This window comes from Esox lucius, chromosome 9 (assembly GCF_011004845.1).
Source record: "Esox lucius isolate fEsoLuc1 chromosome 9, fEsoLuc1.pri, whole genome shotgun sequence".
Classification (NCBI taxonomy): domain Eukaryota; kingdom Metazoa; phylum Chordata; class Actinopteri; order Esociformes; family Esocidae; genus Esox; species Esox lucius.
In genome coordinates, this window is record NC_047577.1 from 13,817,738 (window position 1) to 13,839,056 (window position 21,319).

The 21,319-nt window shown below is 42.2% G+C and overlaps 1 protein-coding gene across 4 annotated transcripts; it reads left to right on the forward strand.

The window, feature by feature from the left end:
• Positions 1 to 1,824: 1,824 nt before the first annotated feature.
• Positions 1,825 to 20,414, forward strand: col17a1a (collagen, type XVII, alpha 1a). Of its 4 annotated transcripts, none has more exons than XM_020049460.3 (55): positions 1,825 to 2,002; positions 3,905 to 3,978; positions 4,374 to 4,424; positions 4,623 to 4,745; positions 4,970 to 5,557; positions 5,860 to 5,907; positions 6,007 to 6,060; positions 6,207 to 6,257; positions 6,576 to 6,713; positions 6,939 to 7,076; positions 7,410 to 7,475; positions 7,832 to 7,906; positions 8,006 to 8,056; positions 8,158 to 8,313; positions 8,838 to 8,924; positions 9,029 to 9,076; positions 9,327 to 9,455; positions 9,626 to 9,865; positions 10,212 to 10,262; positions 10,379 to 10,405; positions 10,518 to 10,544; positions 10,636 to 10,698; positions 10,957 to 11,061; positions 11,754 to 11,798; positions 11,934 to 11,969; positions 12,047 to 12,100; positions 12,229 to 12,300; positions 12,505 to 12,567; positions 12,682 to 12,717; positions 12,820 to 12,891; positions 13,392 to 13,418; positions 13,712 to 13,747; positions 13,824 to 13,859; positions 14,037 to 14,117; positions 14,267 to 14,302; positions 14,393 to 14,485; positions 14,617 to 14,688; positions 14,824 to 14,865; positions 15,052 to 15,114; positions 15,574 to 15,633; positions 15,750 to 15,776; positions 16,460 to 16,510; positions 16,641 to 16,721; positions 16,813 to 16,974; positions 17,140 to 17,253; positions 17,383 to 17,481; positions 17,582 to 17,716; positions 17,861 to 17,953; positions 18,164 to 18,319; positions 18,438 to 18,608; positions 18,904 to 19,098; positions 19,656 to 19,817; positions 19,911 to 19,991; positions 20,136 to 20,207; positions 20,333 to 20,414. In XM_020049460.3, the coding sequence occupies exons 2-55, from the start codon at positions 3,915 to 3,917 to the stop codon at positions 20,380 to 20,382; spliced, it is 4,953 nt and encodes a 1,650-aa protein (XP_019905019.2). In that variant the 5' UTR covers positions 1,825 to 2,002; positions 3,905 to 3,914; the 3' UTR covers positions 20,383 to 20,414. The 4 variants fall into 4 exon arrangements, with proteins under 4 accessions (XP_019905019.2, XP_010871339.2, XP_019905020.2 ...); XM_010873037.4 differs by having other exon boundaries at positions 18,456 to 18,608; XM_020049461.3 differs by having other exon boundaries at positions 14,635 to 14,688.
• Positions 20,415 to 21,319: the final 905 nt, after the last annotated feature.

Genomic DNA, 21,319 nt, shown 5'->3' on the forward strand with positions numbered 1-21,319 from the left:
TATTAATTATAACAAAAAACTGTTTGTTCTCAATATTTGAAAAGAAAAATTACTTTTAAAAGTAAGCTATTCCAATCATTTGTGCCTTTATATTTTAAAGGTGTTACTCCATCCTCAAGATGTATCTTTTGAATTTGAAAATATTGCTGTAGTCCAAAGGAGAAGTGTAGGTTTGTCCTTTCTCTATAATGTCTTAGAAGTGAAGAGTGGGTTCACATCCACAAAACAGGCCTGCCTGTACTGGAACATACATGTCTAAAATGTATTTGCCTTTGGGTTAATATTTTGAAAATTTTAATAAAAGCTGTAGTTTCACCTTGGGCTATAAGTTAAAACAGTTAATCTTTATATTGTGGACAGTGACGTGACAGCTCAGTATAGCTCACTCTTGGGGGGACTCTACCAATCAACCAGTTTTGTTGTTGTAAAAGGGGCAAACCTTCAGTGAATGTATAGGTATGATTATGGATTAAAGATGTGAAATCAAAATAGGAAATAATTGTATGTACTTTTTTCCCCTATATTTTCCTATCTTTCTGTCACTAAAGAATTCGACAACTCATTTCACTCTGGATAAGTTACTCAGACTTGTTCAGACAACTTGGATAAAATACACATATCTTAAATTCTTAAAAAAACAAGACTTGGCTAAAAACCTAATGTGTCTTTTAAGAAGAAATGTGTTTTCAGCTTAAATCCTAAGAGATAATTGGTTCTCACAAACATGGCTGGAGACACAAAAGTTTCTTTGAAAATTGTTGTATTGGCTAAAATATCTGTCTCTCAGCAATTTTTCTAACAGTTAAAGTGTACTTTTTGAGGATTTCTAACCCCCTTTTCTAACATATCCAATTGTCTCTACAATCTTGTTCCAACCCAGAAATGGTAAAACAGCAGGTATTTCTTGAAATATATATATTAATATAAAAAACAATACACATTCTCTGTTTGCCCTGCCAAGAATGCAAGCAGAGCATGTTTATAGTTTTTTATTGAGCTTCACTGGATATGAACAGAGGCCATTGTGCAATCCCATTTCAGGTGGTCGTCTGAGCTCTGAGGAAATGCAAACATCAGCGACAGGACTCACTGTCTTAGCAAGGCTCAAGCATGTCAACAAATGCCTGCACACGAATACGCATCCTCATATTTTAATTTCATTGAGAAGCTTTGTCGGTAATTGCCCATTCTGATTTCTACATTACTTGTAATCATGTGTTATAAAAATGTTGTGATTACGGTGTATTTCAATAAAAAGCGAGGATGTTATGCATTAGTCACTGCGATGAAACCAAATGGCCATTTGGATACACTGTGTGGAATTTGATGCTAACTTCATGATTCCTTTGCAACTAAAAATAAACGTTCTCACCCCAGTTGTACAGCATGGCCATTTGAGTAACCTAGGTTTCCAGAGAAACAAAACATCTGTGAGTTATTGATTCACATCTCTCAACATTGCAACTGTGTAGTCCTTATTGTGAACTAAAAATAATGACATTTATTTTGATCTATGTATGTTTTTCTGTTTCAACTTGTAAGTTTAAAATCCATTGCCACTGAGAACAATACATATAGCAACCGAATAACCCACAGTGCCTTCTGGAAATAGCTAATGGACAAGATTCATGTATTTTATTCAGAACATTTTAAATTATTACTCAAAGTTCAACCATGTCAGCTCATTCACAATATTTCATCTGCCCACAGATGTCAACTCTACTTTTCCTTTCTTACCCCTTGCTCTCTAATCAGAGTGTCTGTCACAGGTAGAAGTTACAGCCCCCCTCTAAGCTGCTGTGTTCCAACTTGTTGCTAGAAGCTATGAGTCAGAAAAGACTAATACATAAACAGGCCAGGCACATACAACGTGTGAATGCCCGGACCACATCCATAGTGCAGCAAGAGAGACTGCAGAAGAAGACAAGATTGGTGTTGCTGTCAAATCATTTTCTGCGAGGAGAGAACAGAGGAAGGTAATTTCAGAAAAACAGACTGAGAGGTAGACTTTACATTATTCTTTCCACGACTGAAATGGTGTACTGCATGGTGTATTGCATGCTGACAGAAATGAATATAGCATCAGAGTAGTCCTTTTATGTCTCACATGTGTAAAGTTAATCGTGAATTAATTGCGTGTCTCCGGAGAAACGCACATTCTTTCGTGTGCATCAGTCCATTTTGAAGTGCCAGTGATTTGTTATTGTAGTTTTTCCATACCTTTACGTTCTTTAAAGAGATACACTAAATCAACTGTTGGCTGTTGGATGTCTCCACTCAGTAATGTGCAGTTGTGAAAGAAAATTAGAGTGTTGTTTATGTTAATAATTTTTCGTAAACACTGAAGCTTTAATGCTGTAACACCTGATATACAGCTACCGTAGGTGCCTCACTAATCCGTCTCAACAACTTTCACTGCGACGCTCGAGGAAAAAGAAAAACAACTGATTCAACTGGTTTGAGAGTGAATTAGGCTGCATTTTGGCAGGCAGCTCAGAACTTTTTTACCCCACAATTATTTCTCAGATAAGCTCATTCGCTATGAAATATGCTAACGGTAATGTAAATGAAGCCCTAGTGGTGATTGGATCTGTAGAAACTCATTGAGAGTTTGAATGTTATGTGTCAGAATTGACCCATTGTTTATGAAATAGTGCTAAGTGCTTTTGTCCAGGACCCATGTGTCCCACCTCAGCTCATTGTTTCCGCCCTGTCTGTTGTCTTGGCTGTCCCAACCTTGGGGGAGGACAGCTCCATCTCATCTCAGCCCAGTCAAAGCTCTTCTCTGTCCTGGCACCTCAATGGTGGAACCAGGTGCCCCTTGAAGCTAGGACAGCAGAGTACCTGAACATTTCCTGAAACCCCTCCACCTTTTGTAAACCCCACTACAGAAACCCCGCCTTTTTTTGGTTGATCAAAAATACGTCGTGATGCTACTTAGAGGTCATTGGCCATTGCCAATTTAACCTGACACCTTAATGTGCCGTGTGGGGTGTGGCTACATTATAAAGCATTTAAGTGTTCATATTTATTAATTGAAGCTCAGAGTTACAAAGACTCCAGATTAGCCTTTCTAGTCACTGTAATACAAATAAATCAAAGATATTGAAGCATTCAAGTAATACATTTATTGTGTCTAAATTGAACTATTTGGATAATGAGGATGATATGAATAGGCAAGACAGCCAACAGGGAAGCCATTCCAGTCTGGCCGTGTTCATATTAAAATCACCCTTCCATTCAGTTATTAAATATGCATTTACATCTATTTTGGTGTGACGGATGTTTGTGTATTGGTTCCTTTCTCATGTTTCCTCCATTCCTAGAGTACATTTTTTAAAATTCATAATCTTTCCAGTCCACACCATCAGCCAATGACTTCCCATACAAGAGAGACTGATGTGCCCGATGTTATGTTACTCTGTGTTATGCAATGCTACGCTGTGCTTCGTAATACACATAATGATTTCTTTGAACTTCGCTTGGCCTTTGTCAATAGCTAAAATAAATTTTTCAGAAGGTTTTTCAGAACCCAGGTCTGATTTCAGTACCCTTTAGTTCAAAGGAAAATCCTTGAGGCATTTACACTAAATCACTGGTCCTCATAAAAAGAGCTGTCTTTTGTAAGCAGAACACAGTAGGCTATATAGTATTACCACACCTCCGCTTACTCAAGGCCAGCGACTGAAATCCTCAACAAATTCTTTGAACTTTCTTTGGAATGTTTTTCTGAGAGGTCAAGGGAGCGAGAAAGTATTAAAATGACATACCAGTTACAAAGTCAGACAAGAATCTTCAGTTTGAAATCTCCTTTTGTGATTTTACATTTTTCGTTTTCTTTTGCATGCATCAGTGTGAATATTGTTTTTCAGTAAAAAGCAATACATGTTCTGGTTTGAAACAGTTAACATGGGATGGACAATCTAACAACAACCAAGATTGTCAAAGCTGGTGGCGGTGGGGGCACTGGTGGCAAGGGTAAGATATCACTGCATATTCTGGAGAAAAAAAAGACAGATTTTATTTTGCCTTGCTTTTTTTTTTGGCTTTACAGAATTTGCATTTGAATCCAGACTGATGTTTTGGAACGATTCACACAAATACTCATTAGGGTTTTTACAGTCATGTCCTCAATGGCGAAATGTTATCTAGAATAATAACGTTTATTTATATCGCACTTTTAAACACAAAATATTTCAACGCATCTCAAGATGCCACCTAGTGGTCACCAGACAATATAGCAGCGCATGGTTCGGTGTCAGTCATACTTTCCAATTACCAACTCTTCATAGAGATAATTACACATCTTTATGCCATGAATACAGTTTACCATGATAACCATTTCTGAATAGTCATTTATTTTTTTATCGTAGTTGTCACTGAAACAGTTACCACAACAAGCCGGTTGACATCACTGCCTCCAAGTGAGTAGTATTGTTGCTAAATGCTATTCATACACATGCATATGATAAGGTAATAACATACAATGGCGATTTAGCCTTTATAGTTCATAAATATATGACATTTGAAATGATTGATTGCATATATATAAGGATATTCTCAGTAGGTCTGGGCCCGTGTTCTGAAACTCTGCTCTGACCAATGCCATATTTCTCCATCAGAGGGCACTACTAGTTCCGTGGTGTCCAGTCAAAAGACCGTGTCCACCATTAGCTCTTCGAGTGGAGTCGAGAGGAAAGTCATCAGTCAGTCACAGGGTGGCGGCAGTAGTCATGCTCTAACATGTAAGACCTCGCTGCTCAAGACCTGCCTGGACTTGGCGCCAGTTAAAAAAAATGCCACTCCATCTGAAATGTTTTTCATTTTTTCTTCTTTTCGCGGCGCGGGCACAAGACTGACCCAGCTCTGATAGATTAACCGCTATATCTGTTCGATGACCTTTTAACTTGCAGATTTCATTTTAAAGGTCACCCTCCTTGTCTTTAATGGCCTCTCTTCTCACTCCCAGCAACTTCAGGAGGCCTCTCACTGACCAGCGGAGGAGGAGAGTCTGCCACTGCCGCCACAGGTGGAAGCAGTTCAGTGCTGGTTTCCTCATCTTCCAGTAGTTCCCCCTTTGTTGCAGCCAGGTCCGGGGGCGGAGCAAAGTCTGAGTCCGGAGGGGGATCCATCAGCAAATCAACCGCCATTACTACTGTGGAGTCTGTATCCGTTGCTTCTTCAGGGGCCACTGGCCAAGCTTTGGGGTTTTCAGGGGCATCGTTCGGGGCCAGTAAATCCGGTGGCCCCCTTTCTGTCTCTGTGGGTGGTCTGAGCTCGAGCTCCAGTTTCGTCCCTGGTTCCAGTTCTGGCTTTGCCTCTAGTTCTGGCACCGAAAGTGGAGGAGGGGGTTCTTCTAGTGGCAAAATGTCGTCCGTGGGCTTGGGCTCTGTGAGCGTTTCCGCGGTTACCAAGTCCAACTACAGTTCGTCTGCAGGGGAGGGGTCAGGGGGCGGGAGGAGAGGTCGAGCTCAGGGGTCTCTATCCTCTGCTGTCAGCTACTCCCCCAACACCTTGGAGAGAAAAAGTATGACCACCCGCTCCGTGGCCTACGAAGGTCAGTTGCAAGTTCGAAGGGTAACCCTATTCATGTACTGTATTTAAACACCTTTCCACTTGGTAATGTACACAGTAAAATGTATAGGGCTAGGAATTTTTTCGGACCCCATGACACCCCGGGCCGGGCCTTAAGATATTTCCTGTTCATGTGATGTTTGCCATTGTGATCAGGTAAATCTTCTGGCCTTACCCAAGGACCTCCGGTGTTCTTCAGTGCACACATCAATCAATTGCTGCAGCATGTCTTTAGTTATCACATGAAAAAGGCAAAGTAATTAATACATGTTTTTTTTAATTCAGGATATTCCAGTGAAAATTCCTCTCCGGAGTACACAAGGAAAGAATATGGTAACGATTGATTTGAAATGCTGGTCTCCGAAAGTATTTCAGGTCTATGTATACAAGTAGGTTTATAAAATGTCCGACACGTTTTTCATTTTGATTCAGCCGTGGCCAGTGCAGCTGCCAGTCCATCCACCAGAGGTCGGGCTCATAGCAGAGGTACTGTACAGTCTCGTACGGCACAGCACCTCCAACCAGACCACAGGCTACTAAAGATTCTCTGTATTTGAATCAGGTGGCTGTATTTGAATGAAATATATTTTGACTCACTACCCAAATGGTTTGATTCTGTTGTTTTATTCCAGAAAGTGAGATCCGTTGCAGACTCCAGAGTGCCTCACCCACCTCTAATCGATGTAAGTCAAACGTACTGCCCAGACCGACCACACACGTCAGTTACCCGCCTGAGCGCTCTGGGAAAAGAAATACAGAGAAGTATGATAAGATTTAAACTAATAAAGACTCACTCAGAGAAAATGCAGGAATTTGGCCTTGAAGACACTATGTCATACTACAAAAGATGAATATCCTCGGTTGACCAAAAAATATTCCGCCATAATTGGATATGCAAGCTAGATGCAAGCGACACTTCATTCACTTCAATTCATCAAGGCCTTCAGAGATTCTACACAGTGCCGACACCTGGCACTGGAGCTTGTCCTTGTTGTCTGCAGGGACGGAGCTGGATGACGTGAAGCGTCTGCTGAAGGGAAGCCGTTCCGGGAGCGTCAGCCCACCTCGCTCCCCCGCTGGTACCCTCCCCATCCCCAGGAAAGCCAACATGGAGACCAGGACTGAAAACGCCCCGTCAGGTAAAACAGACTCAAGAGTGTCGTCACAATAAAAACCCGGCAAATAAGTAAACAGTATCTAATTGCCACCTAATAACAGCATTTCAAATTGAATAAGTACTTCACGACGCAAATACATAAACATGTGAGTAGTAAGGTCTTAAGTAGGATAGTGAGTAATGAAGAAACATGCATAATCACCACTGGATGGTCGTCAAACAAGTTAACCCTTTCCCTCCCTCGCAGGCCATTATGAAAGTGCCACCCTGGACTCGAGCGCGCCCTCCTACGTGTGGTCGGGTTCCTCTGCTGGAGGCTACGGTTACCATACCAACCCTGTGAACCTGTCCCCCACCTTTCAGCATGCGCCCAATGGACTGACAGGTTACGATGAGACAATTTCAATTATACTGTCACAGTTTTCTGTAGTTACAATGTTGTGATTAGAATAATATATTGAATAGGACCAATAGAAACAAATTGCAGTTATCTGAACTTAATGACATCATCCCAGAGACTCTGTGTACGACTGCCCTGGCTTAGGCTAAGAGCCAAAAAGGCAAATGCTTGAATTCGCTAGATTGAAATGTTTGCAATAAAAATAACATGGAATGAGCAAATTCCTTTTCATTTTCTCATTAGCAGTTACAACAATGTATGTCACCACAGTTGTTAATCAGTCAGGGTGTTTGTTTCTCAATGTTTCAATGGTTACAGGACTTCAGAACAACATGGCCTTCTGTTCTCCATCCATGAACTCTGGACTCTCTGCATCCAGCACTGGTACAAAACTCCCTTAATTATCAGTACTTTCTTCATGGGCTCAACCCAGTACTTACTCTCATGTCCTGAAATGTGCAGTCAATACTCTTAACCTTAAGGTAATTGAAATCCCAGGCATATCTCTCTATTTGGTCCTTTCAAATGTGTGAGCAGTAGTGAATGGGACCGCGTCTTCGTCCATATGCTATAACTTGGCGGCCATATTGGATTATGTACACATACCGTAAATGAGGCTAGCGTGGCATAAATCTAGACATTGCCTTACAAAAGAAATTCAGGTAGATGGAACAGGCACCTGAACACGTGGGTGACTACGGCGGCGTATTCAGTGGTTTCCCTACTTTGTCTGACTTCAGTGTACGGCATGCAGAATAACCTCGCCAACGGCAATGGCGGCGTCCTCGTGGCTAATGGAGTCAGCGCACAAACAGGTACAGGCCGAGCGCGCATGGATCACGATGATAGTGCTACAATATTAACTGCAGACAGTTACATTCGCCTGCGCGTGTCTCTTTCTGTTTTTTGGCCAGTCTACGGTGTGCAGAAGAATGTCACCAGTACCGGAGTGTCCACGTCCCCAGGTGCGTGCGGGGTGAAGAAATGCAGATTGGAGTTTTTATTTGAAAAGGTGACGCATAGGCCAGTGAAATTGTCTTGACCAGACGGTGGTTTTGATTTTCAGTGGCCCCCAGCAGTCCTTCGGGTGACAGCGTCTTCGCCAAAGACTACAAGTTCCTGCTGTTGGAGAAAGAGAACGCTGCAGTCAAGAAAGAGACAGAGAGACTCATTACGGCCAAAGACACCGGAAAACAGTTCTCCCCTGCTGTCACACCTATTGGTACAGTAGGCAACACTGAAGTTATTAAGGAATTAGGCGGGCAACATTTTGGACAAATTTGACATCATTTCCAGGTTTTCCGGAAATTCTCATTGGGGAATTTCAGGTTCCCAGCATATTCAAGATTTTCTTTTATTTCTGGAAAAGCATCTTATTAGAGATTGAAAGAAATGCGTAGATGTAGGATAAGTTTAATTGAATATGCATATGAATTACCAATTGTTTTTTCAACTAGAGGAATCTTCCAAGGGGAAATAGTTTGAGTCCTAACAGAGAGGGCCGGCCCTAGGCACAAGCGACATAGGCGGTCGCTTAGGGCACCCAACCTCTAGGGGGCCCCAGTCCGCTAATGAGACCTGGAAAAATAGGCAACATTTTGCTTAGGGCGCCCAACAAGCTAAAGCCGGCCCTGCTAAAAGATGTTATATATTTATAGCCCCTGGCATACTGCGCACTGACTGTGTAAGCCTTTGACTTTCAGGCGTGATGTCACTAAGTTCATTAAAACATTTCAAATGGTGTAGCCTATTCAGACGACTCACTGAAGAAGGAGAAGAAGAAGGTGTCCAGCTCTATGGAGACAGCTACAGTCAGAACTACAGAAACTGGCGGTAGATAACGACACTGATTAAATGCATTATTTGATACAAATGCCAACCTCAGCTCGACCCTTGTTAATAACACTCTGTTACCCCCTATTCTGTTTGAAACTAAGCTGGGTCCTTGCTGAAAGTGTCTACGAAAGACAAGGCAACCTACGCAGGTACTCTATAATACATTTATCTTACAATTACAATTGTTACGGCCCCGGATGGCCCAGTGGTCAAAACTGCTGCCACCAGGACAAGAGTTTTAACATTATTCAATTCCAGGCTATTGCTAATTCAACACACCCTCATATACCTACCAAATTGGGTTTTCTTTGAACTTGTATGACCGTATCGAATACCTACATTCAGACATCCCCTTCCTGATGCCCTACTGATGTATTCTTGATTTCTGCGTCTTCTCAGAGATCCGTAAGGATGAGTCCGGAGGAGGTCTTGGCTTCTGCTCCTGCTGCTCCTGGTGGAAGTGGCTGCTCGGCCTCCTGTTGGCTCTCCTGTTTCTCCTTGGGCTTCTCGTTGGACTAATCACCCTGGGTAAGGGAGGACGACTGGAGCCCTGGTTTGATGAATCTGCTTTTTTTTTTGTGTCATTGTGATTGGTCCATTCATCTGTCTTCCTCGTCCTCTCTTGCTCTTCCTTTTTTCTTCCTTTTTTTATTGCCACTCCGTCGTGGTGCCTTTTCATCTGTGTCTCGATCTCACAGCTGAAGAAGTCAAAAATCTTAAAGCTCGCGTGGATGTCTTGGAGGGTTCCTCCACGTCTTCCTCCGCCCGCACCAGCCGCCTGTCCTCCTCCCCGGACGTCAACGTCATAGAACCCCTGAAGTCCTCCTATGCAGACAGGACGCGAGGAGCCGTCGTTGGCCAGGGCCAGGACGCTGGAGCTCTGGACACGACAATAAAGCAGATAGTCAGGGATGAGCTCCAGTCCGATACTGTGCGAGGTACTGAAGCAGGACTTACAGTGTGCACAAGGTCACACTTGGGATTTGTACATTGAGGAGGGATGTTGTGATCAATTTGCAATTGAAGGCAATTCATTCAGGAGCTTGAGTAAAATCACATTTAAATAATTGCTAACTTGTCTTTATGTTTTCAAGTTTAAATTTGTGTCATTCTGGAACTGGGGGCCTTCAGGCTAAATTGATCCCACCCTGACGTTGGATTTTTCAACCAATAAGACAAAGCCTTTCGATAAACCGTTAGAGGACTGTGTGAATGTTTTTGAAAGTATGGTTGATTTGGGATTCCGTGTTTATATTGGCCAAATGTCATGTTTTTGTTTCCCAGCACAACTTGCGTACTCAATGAAAGGAGAGAGAGGAGAGCCTGGGACCAAAGGTGAGGCCGCATATCTACTGTACTGCATGGACATCAATCATCAATTGATGGATTGATACAGTACAGGCAGAGCAGGTTATGTCTTATTGATGTACATTTTAATTGGTTTATTCCAGGGGATCAAGGTGCTCCAGGAATCAAAGGTCAGCCAGCCATTACTATACCTATTTCTTGTTAATGACACCATACTGTACAAATACTGTACATGTTAGAATGGAATTGAGCTTTCCTTTATTTATTCATTCCTTTTTATAGGTGATAATGGTTTCCCTGGCCTACCAGGTAAGAACATGAAAAATTGTGCTTTATTGCAGAGTAGTTACGTAAATTATACTTTGCTTAAGCAAACTGATATTTGACCTCTGGTCCTTAGGTCCTCCAGGTCAGATGGGTCATGAAGGACATGAGGGCCCTCGGGGACCCAAAGGAAATGCAGGTAATTGTTAAGGAAACAATATCGCATGGTTGTGTTTAAAAAAATAAAACACAATAACAGGGCCGGTTAAACAAAGACAATGGGAATCTTTACAACAATGGAAGATTGTAATGATAATCTAAAAGGACAACCACAATCGACTGGGCTTCAATCTTTTAGCATTTTTTGCAGTGACAGAACCATTTTAAAATTGATTTATTGTTCGGTGCTATCTAGCACTTGAGTAAGTAGGGAGCAACTCCGATCCTCTGTAAACAGGTGAAGCTGGTGCAGAGGGCAACCCAGGGCCGAGGGGCCGAGATGGGCCCACTGGGCCACGTGGTGAGCCAGGTCCCCAAGGGTTTGGAGAGAAAGGCGACAAAGGTATGTTCATAGATGTATCTTTTCAGCTTAAAGAGGACGTTTACAATTTTTGCGTATGGCCTTATTTTAACACTTTATGTGCTTGTAGTAGTTTTATTTCTATATTTTAAAACTTGAACACATTTTTCATTTTTGAACTAGAACATATTTGGCAAAATTTGTATTTGAAATTAAAATGGGTGATTACGAATGGAAGAATGTATTAAACTTGCTTGGAGTTGTTCACAACTGAATAAATGTATAAATCTTTTGAAAAAGTTATTCTATTTGTCCCATCAGTTAAAGCGATTGTATATATTTTGGTCCATAACACCCAGCTCGACTGAACAGACAATTTGATTTTATATTCCACTTACACTGTGTTATGCCATTGTGGGAAGAAGTCAAAATGTGTCCAGTGCATAGACATTATGGAGAATATAATTTGGACCTGAACTGAGTAGGTTTGGAAAGTTTTGGGGCATCCTTATAACCTATTTGGATAAATATTTATAATGCTGCGTTGTAGTAATCCAATGCAGAATGTGAACATCTTCTCTTTAATAAACAAATACAAACAAAAACAAAATGCTTTGAGGATCACTTACAGGTGTAGAAAGCTTGAAAATCAATAAAAGCTTAAATCCATCATGTTGATGTATTCAAATTATTCTTTTCAAATCTCATGTTACGTATGTTATGTGATGCCGTAGGTTCTCCTGGAGAACCTGGAAGCCCTGGACCTGCTGGGCCCAAAGGTAAGATGAAATGTTACCATCAATGGATGAAAAACAGTATGTCTAGTGTCCATTTCTGAGATACATCAAACCAATATTGGGACTGTAACTCTTGGTGACTCTTGGCGACTTGTGTTTTAATTTTGTGTCTTCCAGGGTCAGTGGGCGCTCAGGGTTCTGTGGGTATCCCAGGTGAGTACTCATGTCGACCATTGTAATGGAAGTCAGACACAGCAATGGGATTTCTAAAGTATGTGACTTTTCTTTAGGTACCCCTGGACCACAGGGTTTCCGAGGTGAAGCAGGGACTCCAGGACCTAATGGCATGTTAGACCATCTCATTAAGACAGTGGACTGTGCTGTTCCACAAGCAACGCTTATTTATTTGATCTAAATTCTCTAAATGACAGCTAGGAATATAGGAACAGCTTTTGTACATTTCTTTGTCCAGGTGAGAAAGGACCTGCTGGACCTCCAGGAAACAAAGGCGAGCCAGGAGAGAAAGGACCCAGAGGACCATCAGGTGTGTGGTTCTGTCAACGCTGAATAGTTACAAACAATTATTCTAACCCATAGTCATAGCGTTAGAACTGTGTGTCTCCCACAGTTTATTCTGTTGTCCCAGACGAAAAACACTAATTTAAGGATGCAGTCTATTCATGTGAAATGGGTCATAAGCACTTTTTTTTTTAACGATCGTTTATGTATCTTCTCAATCTCCCCGTAGGTGACCCAGGTCAAAGAGGACTTCCTGGACCAGAAGGGGCAAAGGGACCCAAAGGACCTACTGGTGAGTAAATAGAGTAGTGAACTTAACCTGCTGCTTGAATTCTCTGGCAGTCCTAATAATGAACCTCCTAATAGTTGAATTATTTATTCTTATATGTGGAAATATATTCAATAGGTGCTCCTGGGGCGGACGGGGAAAAGGGATCCAGAGGTAAGAGTGACAACACCCTTTTGTGAAAAGTATCCACAACTTGTTGTCCATATAATGTCTCTGAGATTTTTTAACTGATATTTGAGACCTTTAACGTTCCAGGTGACAAGGGATTAGATGGTTTGCCAGGTTCCAGAGGACCCACAGGACCTCCTGGAGATACAGGTCTTCCAGGTATCTATTGTCACAGACATACATCTCTCATGGACAGACTATAAAAATAAAAATGGCACCTTCAGGTCTGTCGTCTAACAGAGATTTTGTAATGAGCAGCAGTACTTCTTGTGCCTTGGACAAATCCAGATTTTGCAGATGTTAGCAATTGTTTTATTTGAGAAAGTGAAATGGACATTGGAACCGTACTGTAGATCAATGAATCAATCCTATTTATTTATAAAGCCCTTTTAACATTAGCAGTTGTCAGAAAGTGCTTTTACAAAAACACCCTGTCTGAAACCCAAAGGAGCAAGCAACAACAGATTTGCAAAGAGAAAGTGTGGAGTATTTTGTTCTGGTTATGATACAGAACTATAACCTAATCCAGAGTCAGACCAATTCTGCAATACTTTAATTTTAGGTTAACTAAGATTAAAGACACTTAGACATTTATGTTTATATCTGTTTGTATTCAAATGTACCTTAATAAAAAGAAAACATTTTCACTTTTATTTTAGGAATTCCAGGGCTTCAAGGTCCACCAGGTATGACTGTTTAACAATGCAAAATCCCCTTTATATAATTTGCCCAGGTTTTCCTCAGAAAATTTATTCCCATAAGAATTAGAATGATTATAATTAATTTAGAACTTCATACTAATTTAGTTACATATTTCGGTGGAAATAAAAACATTTTTAATGCATTTTTAAACCTCAAAACCTCAAATTCACTGCACATTTAATATTGTCCTGCGACAGTGTTATCAAAATAGGATACTATATCTGTACTGAAGACTAGGTCATTTCATCTTCCTAAACCTCACACCACTCCTTTGTAGGTATACCAGGGAATCCTGGTCAACCCGGAGCTAAAGGTAATATTTTTTTACCTCTTTCGTTCATATCCTTTCACATCCTCCGTCACATTACTAACAATATATTATGTTCTAGGCGATACTGGGGACCCTGGTAGACTCATCAACGCAGGTAAAATAAAATGTATTTCAAAATTAAAAACAAATTGGTGGATTGAAACTGAATAGTAGCTTGTGCCTCTGTACTTTGTCAGTTAAATTCTTTGAAGAGGGGGGTCCGTACTTGGACATCATGACAAATACATTGGTCACAAATGTCATTGGGGAATTTTTCATTTTTTATATGTAGCTGGTTCCAATTCGTTGGCCATCCCTGGACCTCCGGGCAACCCTGGACCCCCTGGTACTGCCGGTGCCCCTGGACTTTCAGGTAGGTGCTAAAGGACTCAATTCTTGACCAGCCTTAACAATGGAGAAGCTGGTAAATAGACGATAATCCAGATGTTGAAGGTGTTCTGACTATAATAGATGTTTCAAAAAAAGTAATTTGTTCTCAGTGCTTCCATTGTTTTTCCTCAGGTCCTGTTGGCCCTGCTGGTCTTCCTGGAACACCTGGTAATGCCAACTAGTGAGATATCTGATGGTACATCAGGGACCCAATGTACTACCTTTCCTGTGATTGATAATCGTCTTTGTCTGTGTAAGGTCCCAAGGGAGAAAGGGGAGAGCCAGGAGAGAAGGGAGACCAGGGAAGGCCTGGTATTACTGTGAAGACTGTGGAAAGTGCCACCACTGAGAGTGAGTACGACTCTTGGGCTCATGTCACTTAATTAAAGGGATTTAACAACCTCACTTGTGAAAATGTGTTCTAGTTTTAGAGTTATGTAGCTTTTTATTACAGCTCTGTCTAAAGCCATCTTTTACAACAGAACTTACCCCTGTGGCAGGTCTTCCCGGCCCACCTGGAGCCCCTGGACCCCCAGGTGCCCAGGGTCCTCCAGGTAAGCCTAAATGTTTGATTGCTAATGTACTCATTCAATAAAACATATTTTGGACAGACAGTTTTTTTATTTAATTTTTTGGGATTCTTTTTTGTTTTGTTTTTGAAAATCTCACAGTATCTTGTTATTTCTCAGGTAATGGTGTCCCAGGTCCCGCAGGTCCTCAAGGAGCACCAGGTATGCCAAAACGGTTTTTTGTCTGAGAAGGATGGGAGTAAAGTTTGACGTTAAATTAGTATTAACGGGGAAGTGATATTTCTCAAATGCTGTGTAGTCTTCCTTTTTGGTTTAACATATAAGTTACTCCTCAGAACCAACTCATAGATTTGAACTAAACATGTCCATGACCCATCTTTTGATCAGGTGTTGGTGTTCCTGGCCCCCGTGGAGAGAAGGGAGAGCCTGGCAGCTTCGTACCCAACTCAGGTAGTTAGCCTTTACTAAAATGACACTACACTCACTGTATCATTAGACAACCTGATCCCTATGCAGTTAGACCACCTGATTACCATACGGTTAGATCACCTGATCACCATACAGTTAGACCACCTGATCACCATACGGGTAGGCCACCTGATCACCATACGGGTAGACCACTTGATCACCATATGGTTAGACCACCTGATCACCATACGCTTAGACGACCTGATCACCATATGGTTAAACCACCCGATCACCAAACAGTTTGACCACCCAATCACCAAACAGTTATCCCACCCGATTCATGCAAAAAAGTTTGGACACAGCCATTCAAGCAAATTGGTAAGCGTGTACAAACCTTTGACTGGTGGTGTAGATGTCAATGTGCAGTATGGTATGGACAGTCATGCCATGTAATGCACAGGTGTATCATAGTGTAATGCCGTCATTTTCTTTTCGTTTCAGGAACCTTCTTCGCTGGGCCACCAGGACCTGCTGGACCAACAGGACTCCCAGGACCCCCAGGTACATTAGGCACAATTCACCTCCAATACTGTTCATTTGTCATCATAGTCCACACACATTGGTCTCAACAGTGGTGATGTGCTGTTATCAGGGGACTAATTGTCTTGTTTCCTAAGGATCACCGGGATCCCCGGGCTACCAAGGTGAGGCAATAGAAAATGCATGAAAATGCATGCAAATAAACCTCACATAATTCCAAAAGGTGCCACCTAGAACCTTAATGGGTTATTCAGCATTCACCACAAGAAAACCCTTTTATGAACCATATTTGGTTCCAGGTAAAACACATTTTGTTCCAGATTAAATCCTTTTGGGGTCCATTTAGAACCCTTTTCAGGGATGGTTCTAACTGGAACCAAATAAATGGTTTTACCTGGAACCAAATGGGTTCTTCTACAGTGATAGCCTTATAATCATTTTGGAAGAGTTTACTTTTAATTAAATTGCAAATGTACCATATGTTTACTTTCCATCTGAAACATAAGTAGTGTAGTAGTGTTAATGTTTTTGATTAGGTTAACTCTAGTTTTGTAGTTTCCATCATAGTATTCAGACTTCAGGAGCAGAATTAGCAGTCTCTCATCATCAGGACAGTGCTAACAATGGGGTTTTCCCCATATTCACAGTTAGCCAATGTTATGCCAATGCCAGATCGATATTCCAATGGCACGTCTTGGACTTAAGACATAGCTGGTCCACTTAGATTTTCCCCCCATTAATTTTAAGCAATCATTTTGTTGATAGCTACTGAGTATTGTTTATGTCCAACCTGTTGTCTTGATAATACCATCTACTCAATGTCGCTAATGTAAATGTTTCTTTTCAGGTGATCCAGGTCAGCCTGGTTTACCAGGAGCTCCTGGAGAACCTGGTGCTGGTGAGTAGTTCAAATATTTGCCAGAAGCACAGCAAACCATGTAAGCTTGAACCTGTATCTTAATGTACATGCAAGAATTCGGAATTCACTTACTCCTTAATTTTACTTATTTTTATTGTTTCCTCTGCAGGTTTCCCTGGACCTCAGGGAGAACCGGGCGGTCCAGGTCCATTAGGACCACCAGGGCCCCAAGGTCCAGAAGGCCCCAAAGGTGCACCCTTAAACCCCTTGAAATAACATTCTTTATCACTCCAAATGCATCAAATTTCAGATGTTTATCAGTATCCTTTCATATGTTTAAGGTGAGGCAGGTGTTCCAGGTTCTCCAGGAATCCCTGGATATTCTGGTGGCGGATCCAGGAGTTCCCCTGGACTACCAGGCCCACCTGGACCTCCTGGGGCCCCCGGCCGTGATGGTTCCGGAGCACCGGATGTTCGTGATTACATCACTGAATACCTCAAAAGTGAATGAGATTACTTATCAGTTTTTTCTTCCTTTGCCTCAAATGAAAAGGCTTTCGGCAAAACGATTTCAATCCAAAGACTGTGACTGTATTTGCTAGCACTCATGACCTCTGTGGGATAATTATGGTCAACAAAACAGGATTTTGTTGTTTTCCGTCATGAAGGCGATGCTGTCAGGGAGTACATGTCAGGCCCTCCGGGACCTCCTGGTCCACCCGGACCCCCAGGCGATGGATCAGTGGACGATCTTGCCAATCGCGTCATTACATACATCCAGAGTAAGCCGTAAACCATACGATCCAACAACTTATCGAAAGCAGGTTACCTGAACACTCATATTGTATTCATAATGATAACCTATAACATGACAAGACCTCGGGGGTCTGACAACTCTGCTGTCATTTCAGACGGAGGTATCGCCAGCGGGGCACCTGGGCCTCCAGGACCACCTGGTGCTCCGGGTGGAGGTGGCACCTCGTTGAATGACATCATCTCCCTTCTGCAGAGTAAGTAAGGTGTTTGAGCATGAGTGCTTTTACAATTGTGGGCGTGTGAACACGTTTAGTAATCAGTGAAATGGCCTTGATGGACCCATAATTCCCTCAGGGGAGGAAGTGCGGCGTTACATTGTCGGCCCCCCTGGCCCCCCTGGACCACCTGGTATCCAAGGGAACCCATGGGTGGGAAACTATGCCTTGAATACCCACGAGGTAGCCGGACGAGTCCTCACTCTAATGAACGGTAAGGAACCACTGAAACAGACGTGCCCGTTTCTTCAACCATAATATGCATTTTCCACATGTGACTCTTGTCTCTACATTTAATAAATTTTCAATAGACACATGATCAGGATTCTGATTGGTTGTCACATCTGTCTGTCATCAGAGAAGGGCATGGTTGGTGTGCCAGGGCCTCCAGGAGCACCAGGCCCACCAGGCTTACCTGGGTCCTACAGTGACATCTCTCATCTGCTGCAAAGTAAGAGCACTGACAACTGACTGTGCAGTATCACTAGCATTTAGCAGATGTTGCTTTGGCTAAAGGACACAGCTTTGACCGGATATTCCAGTCTATCAGATGTCTGCCTCCAAGAAATCACTGGGCACTCTACATATCTGTTACACTGTAGGCATAATGACCTGTTCGACGACATTAACAGTTGGGTTACATTCTGCCTGTTCTTTCTAGATTCTGAGTACAGAGGCGGTTTGGGCACTCAGGGGCCTCCTGGTCCTCCCGGTCCCCCGGGCCCCATTGGCCCCCAAGGCCCTGTCGGTCCCCCGGGACTTGCCCAGCATAGTGGCTCTGGGTACAGGTTGGAGGAGATCAAAAACTACCTACATAGTAAGTATGGTCAAATCAATGCAGTGTTCACTTTACACTGAGGGAATATGGTCCTTTAAGCGGTTATTGGTGAACAAAGCTTTGTGGGAATCTGATCTCATTTATGTGGTCTTATCAGCTGTATCATCCCCCTTAGGATCTGGTTTTAGAGGCCCTCCTGGACCCCCCGGGCCCCCTGGTCCTGAAGGTCCTGAAGGTCCCCCTGGGGTGTCCCGAGGATTGGTATCATACGCCTCCAATCCAAACCATAGAGATCAACTACGAACAGAGCTACAGCAGTTCATAAAGAGTGAGTTCACTCACCATGCACTGTGCTAACAGATTACCCACACCCAACCATGCACTAAGGTAATAGATTACCCACATCCAACCATGCACTAGGTAATGGATTACCCACATCCAACCATGCACTAGGTAATGGATTACTTTACCAACATCTAACCATGTACTAAGGTAATACATTACTCCCATCCAAATATTCACTAAGGTAACAGATTACTTGAAATTATAGCTGCCTCTGTGCATCTAAAAGCTGTAACCCAGGACATTGGGAATGTAATATTCATTGTGTTTATCTCCTCCAGGTGATGGTCTAAGAGGGGCTATGTTTGGTCCCCCAGGCCCCCCAGGACCCCCTGGACCACAAGGACACAAGGGAGAGCGTGGTGACCCTGGGCACAACCACTCTTTTGACCACAGGACAAGTGAGGGAAGAAGGCTGACTGAAACTGAAACAGACTACTCTAAAATGGCGGTCCAAGTGACTGACTACATGAGGTGTAAGTTAACTGCATCTCCAATGCTCTTGTCAAAATGCTTGATCAGCACAAGACACATTCAAACTGGTAATTAAAGCTTTGATTCTGATAACAATGGATCAGTCAGTTGAATGGGCAAAGAAATAACACAGAGACAAAACACAGTGACATTGACACAAAAACACCCGTTCACACGTTCCTGCTCCAATCTGCCGCTAGAAATTTCCACGGCCAAAACCCAGACTGAACTCACAGGCGCCCAGTCCTTCTTCAAAACCAAATTCTCTGAGCAGTCATCTGACCTAATGACCAAGATGATCTTTCGCCAAATGTCCATACACGTGTGTGAGCGTTGTTTTGAAAATGTTTATGCTTTTGGCCAAGTCGTTGTTGTAACTGAGAATTGGTTCTTAACTGGCTTTACCGTGTTAAATTAATAAATGTTTTAGGCTGAAGAACATTTAGTTGAGATGGCGGCTCCTATTAGAGGACGTCACATTTAAACAACGAAGACCTCTTTGTGGGTCATTGCACGCGTATGACCTCTGATGCCTTGATCGTGTCCCGTGCCGTCATAGCCCGTGGTTTGCTGAGAGACGTGGTGTGCGACGCCTGTCAGCCGGACAAGTCAACAGCAGTCACCGGACCCCCGGGACCTCCTGGCCCACCCGGTGAACCAGGCTTCAGTCGTGTGTTTGGTTCCTATAGTAATGCCACTGACCTGGTTGAATACATCCGGGGTGAGTATAATCCAGAACAACGCGATTGTATTAATCAATTCATCAATCGTACAGACGGTTGATTCATCAGCTCGCCTTATGTATCCTCCACAGCCCACGGCAACGTGGTAGGCCGCCCCGGAAGGCCGGGGCAGAAAGGAGAGATGGGACACACAGGTCCCAAAGGAGAGAGAGGTGCCTCATGAACCATAATGCCATTTATAGCAGAGTTGCATTGACATTCATTGCACCTTCGTAAGAGATTCTGTCTTGGCGATCAGGACACACAACGTGATGAAAACGTAATACCATTGTACATTCTGAATTCTTGCCCACCAGGATTGGATGGCATCCCAGGAAGGACCGGCCACCCCGGGATTGAAGGGAAGAGGGGGGAGAAAGGGGAGAAAGGTATGGCAAGACAGTACCCTGAATAGAGGTTTCCCTGGTATGCATCTTGAATGTGACATTGGTTACAATTAATTATGAAAACAACATGATTCATGGGTTCAGTATGATTGCACATTTTCCTACAGGGGAATACATGCTGGTGACCCAGAGAAGAAGAAGGAATGTTGGCGTCTGACAGAATAATTACTGCATATTCTCACTAAAGGTGAAAAAAAAAAAAAATCTGATGAAATGTGGAATGACTTGTGCATGTTGTGGTGTAAGGACTTGGAGACATACTCTAACTGATGTACTGCAACTGACGTACTCTAACTGACTTACTCTGACAGACATACTGTAACTGACGTACTGTAACTATATAGTTGTCTGTTGGAGAGACAGTACAATATTCCACGCGCTGATGTATATTCATGAAATACAGGATTGAGGATGTTGAATTTGTTTTGTCAAAGCCTTTGTGATCTATTTTTATTTTATGGTACACTGTTTTAAATGGGGGTCTTTTCTTTTACCTCTTTGCATGCAAAAGTGAGAAAAGTCAACCAATGTGGTGCATAATTATTACATGGTGTACTATTTTGTAATCAAAAGCTTTTGTACATTTTGCTGTTAACTTGTTTTTTTTAACTTTTTTACGAGGAAATCATGAAAAAATACATTTATATATAAAACAAAACCAATGTCATCTCCTTGTGTTGTACTTGTATAACTTCAAACAAATAAAAAAAAAAAGATAGTGTTCAAGACAAGAATGCAATTTCCTGATTTCATAGATTAAGTAAAATTATGTTGAAAAACCTTTTAGACACCGATAGAACATTTTACTAAATTGATAGGAGCCTCAAAATGTTGTGTTACTGGTTGTGGATTACCCTTTAACATTCTTCATTGTTGCTAAAGGTCATCAGACAGTGAAATCACACCAAAGAAACAGGTTCACAATAATGTATAACGGAAAATGTTTATTTACAGAACATTGCAAATCTACAGTACATAGGCATTCTGTCAACTATAACGTAAACTTAAAAATTTGTGATTTTCTTCATACTAGTTCAATTTCAAACAACATTCCGTATTCAATCATGGTCCAATTTGAAAACTCTAAAGGAAAT

Bases quoted from the DNA above. Each gene is read 5' to 3' on its own strand.
- col17a1a (XM_020049460.3), top strand. From the start codon at position 3,915: ATGGACAATCTAACAACAACCAAGATTGTCAAAGCTGGTGGCGGTGGG. The intron at 3,979-4,373 runs GTAAGATATCAC...TTTTTATCGTAG, and splicing joins TGGGGGCACTGGTGGCAAGG to TTGTCACTGAAACAGTTACC. The intron at 15,634-15,749 runs GTACATTAGGCA...TTGTTTCCTAAG, and splicing joins AGGACTCCCAGGACCCCCAG to GATCACCGGGATCCCCGGGC.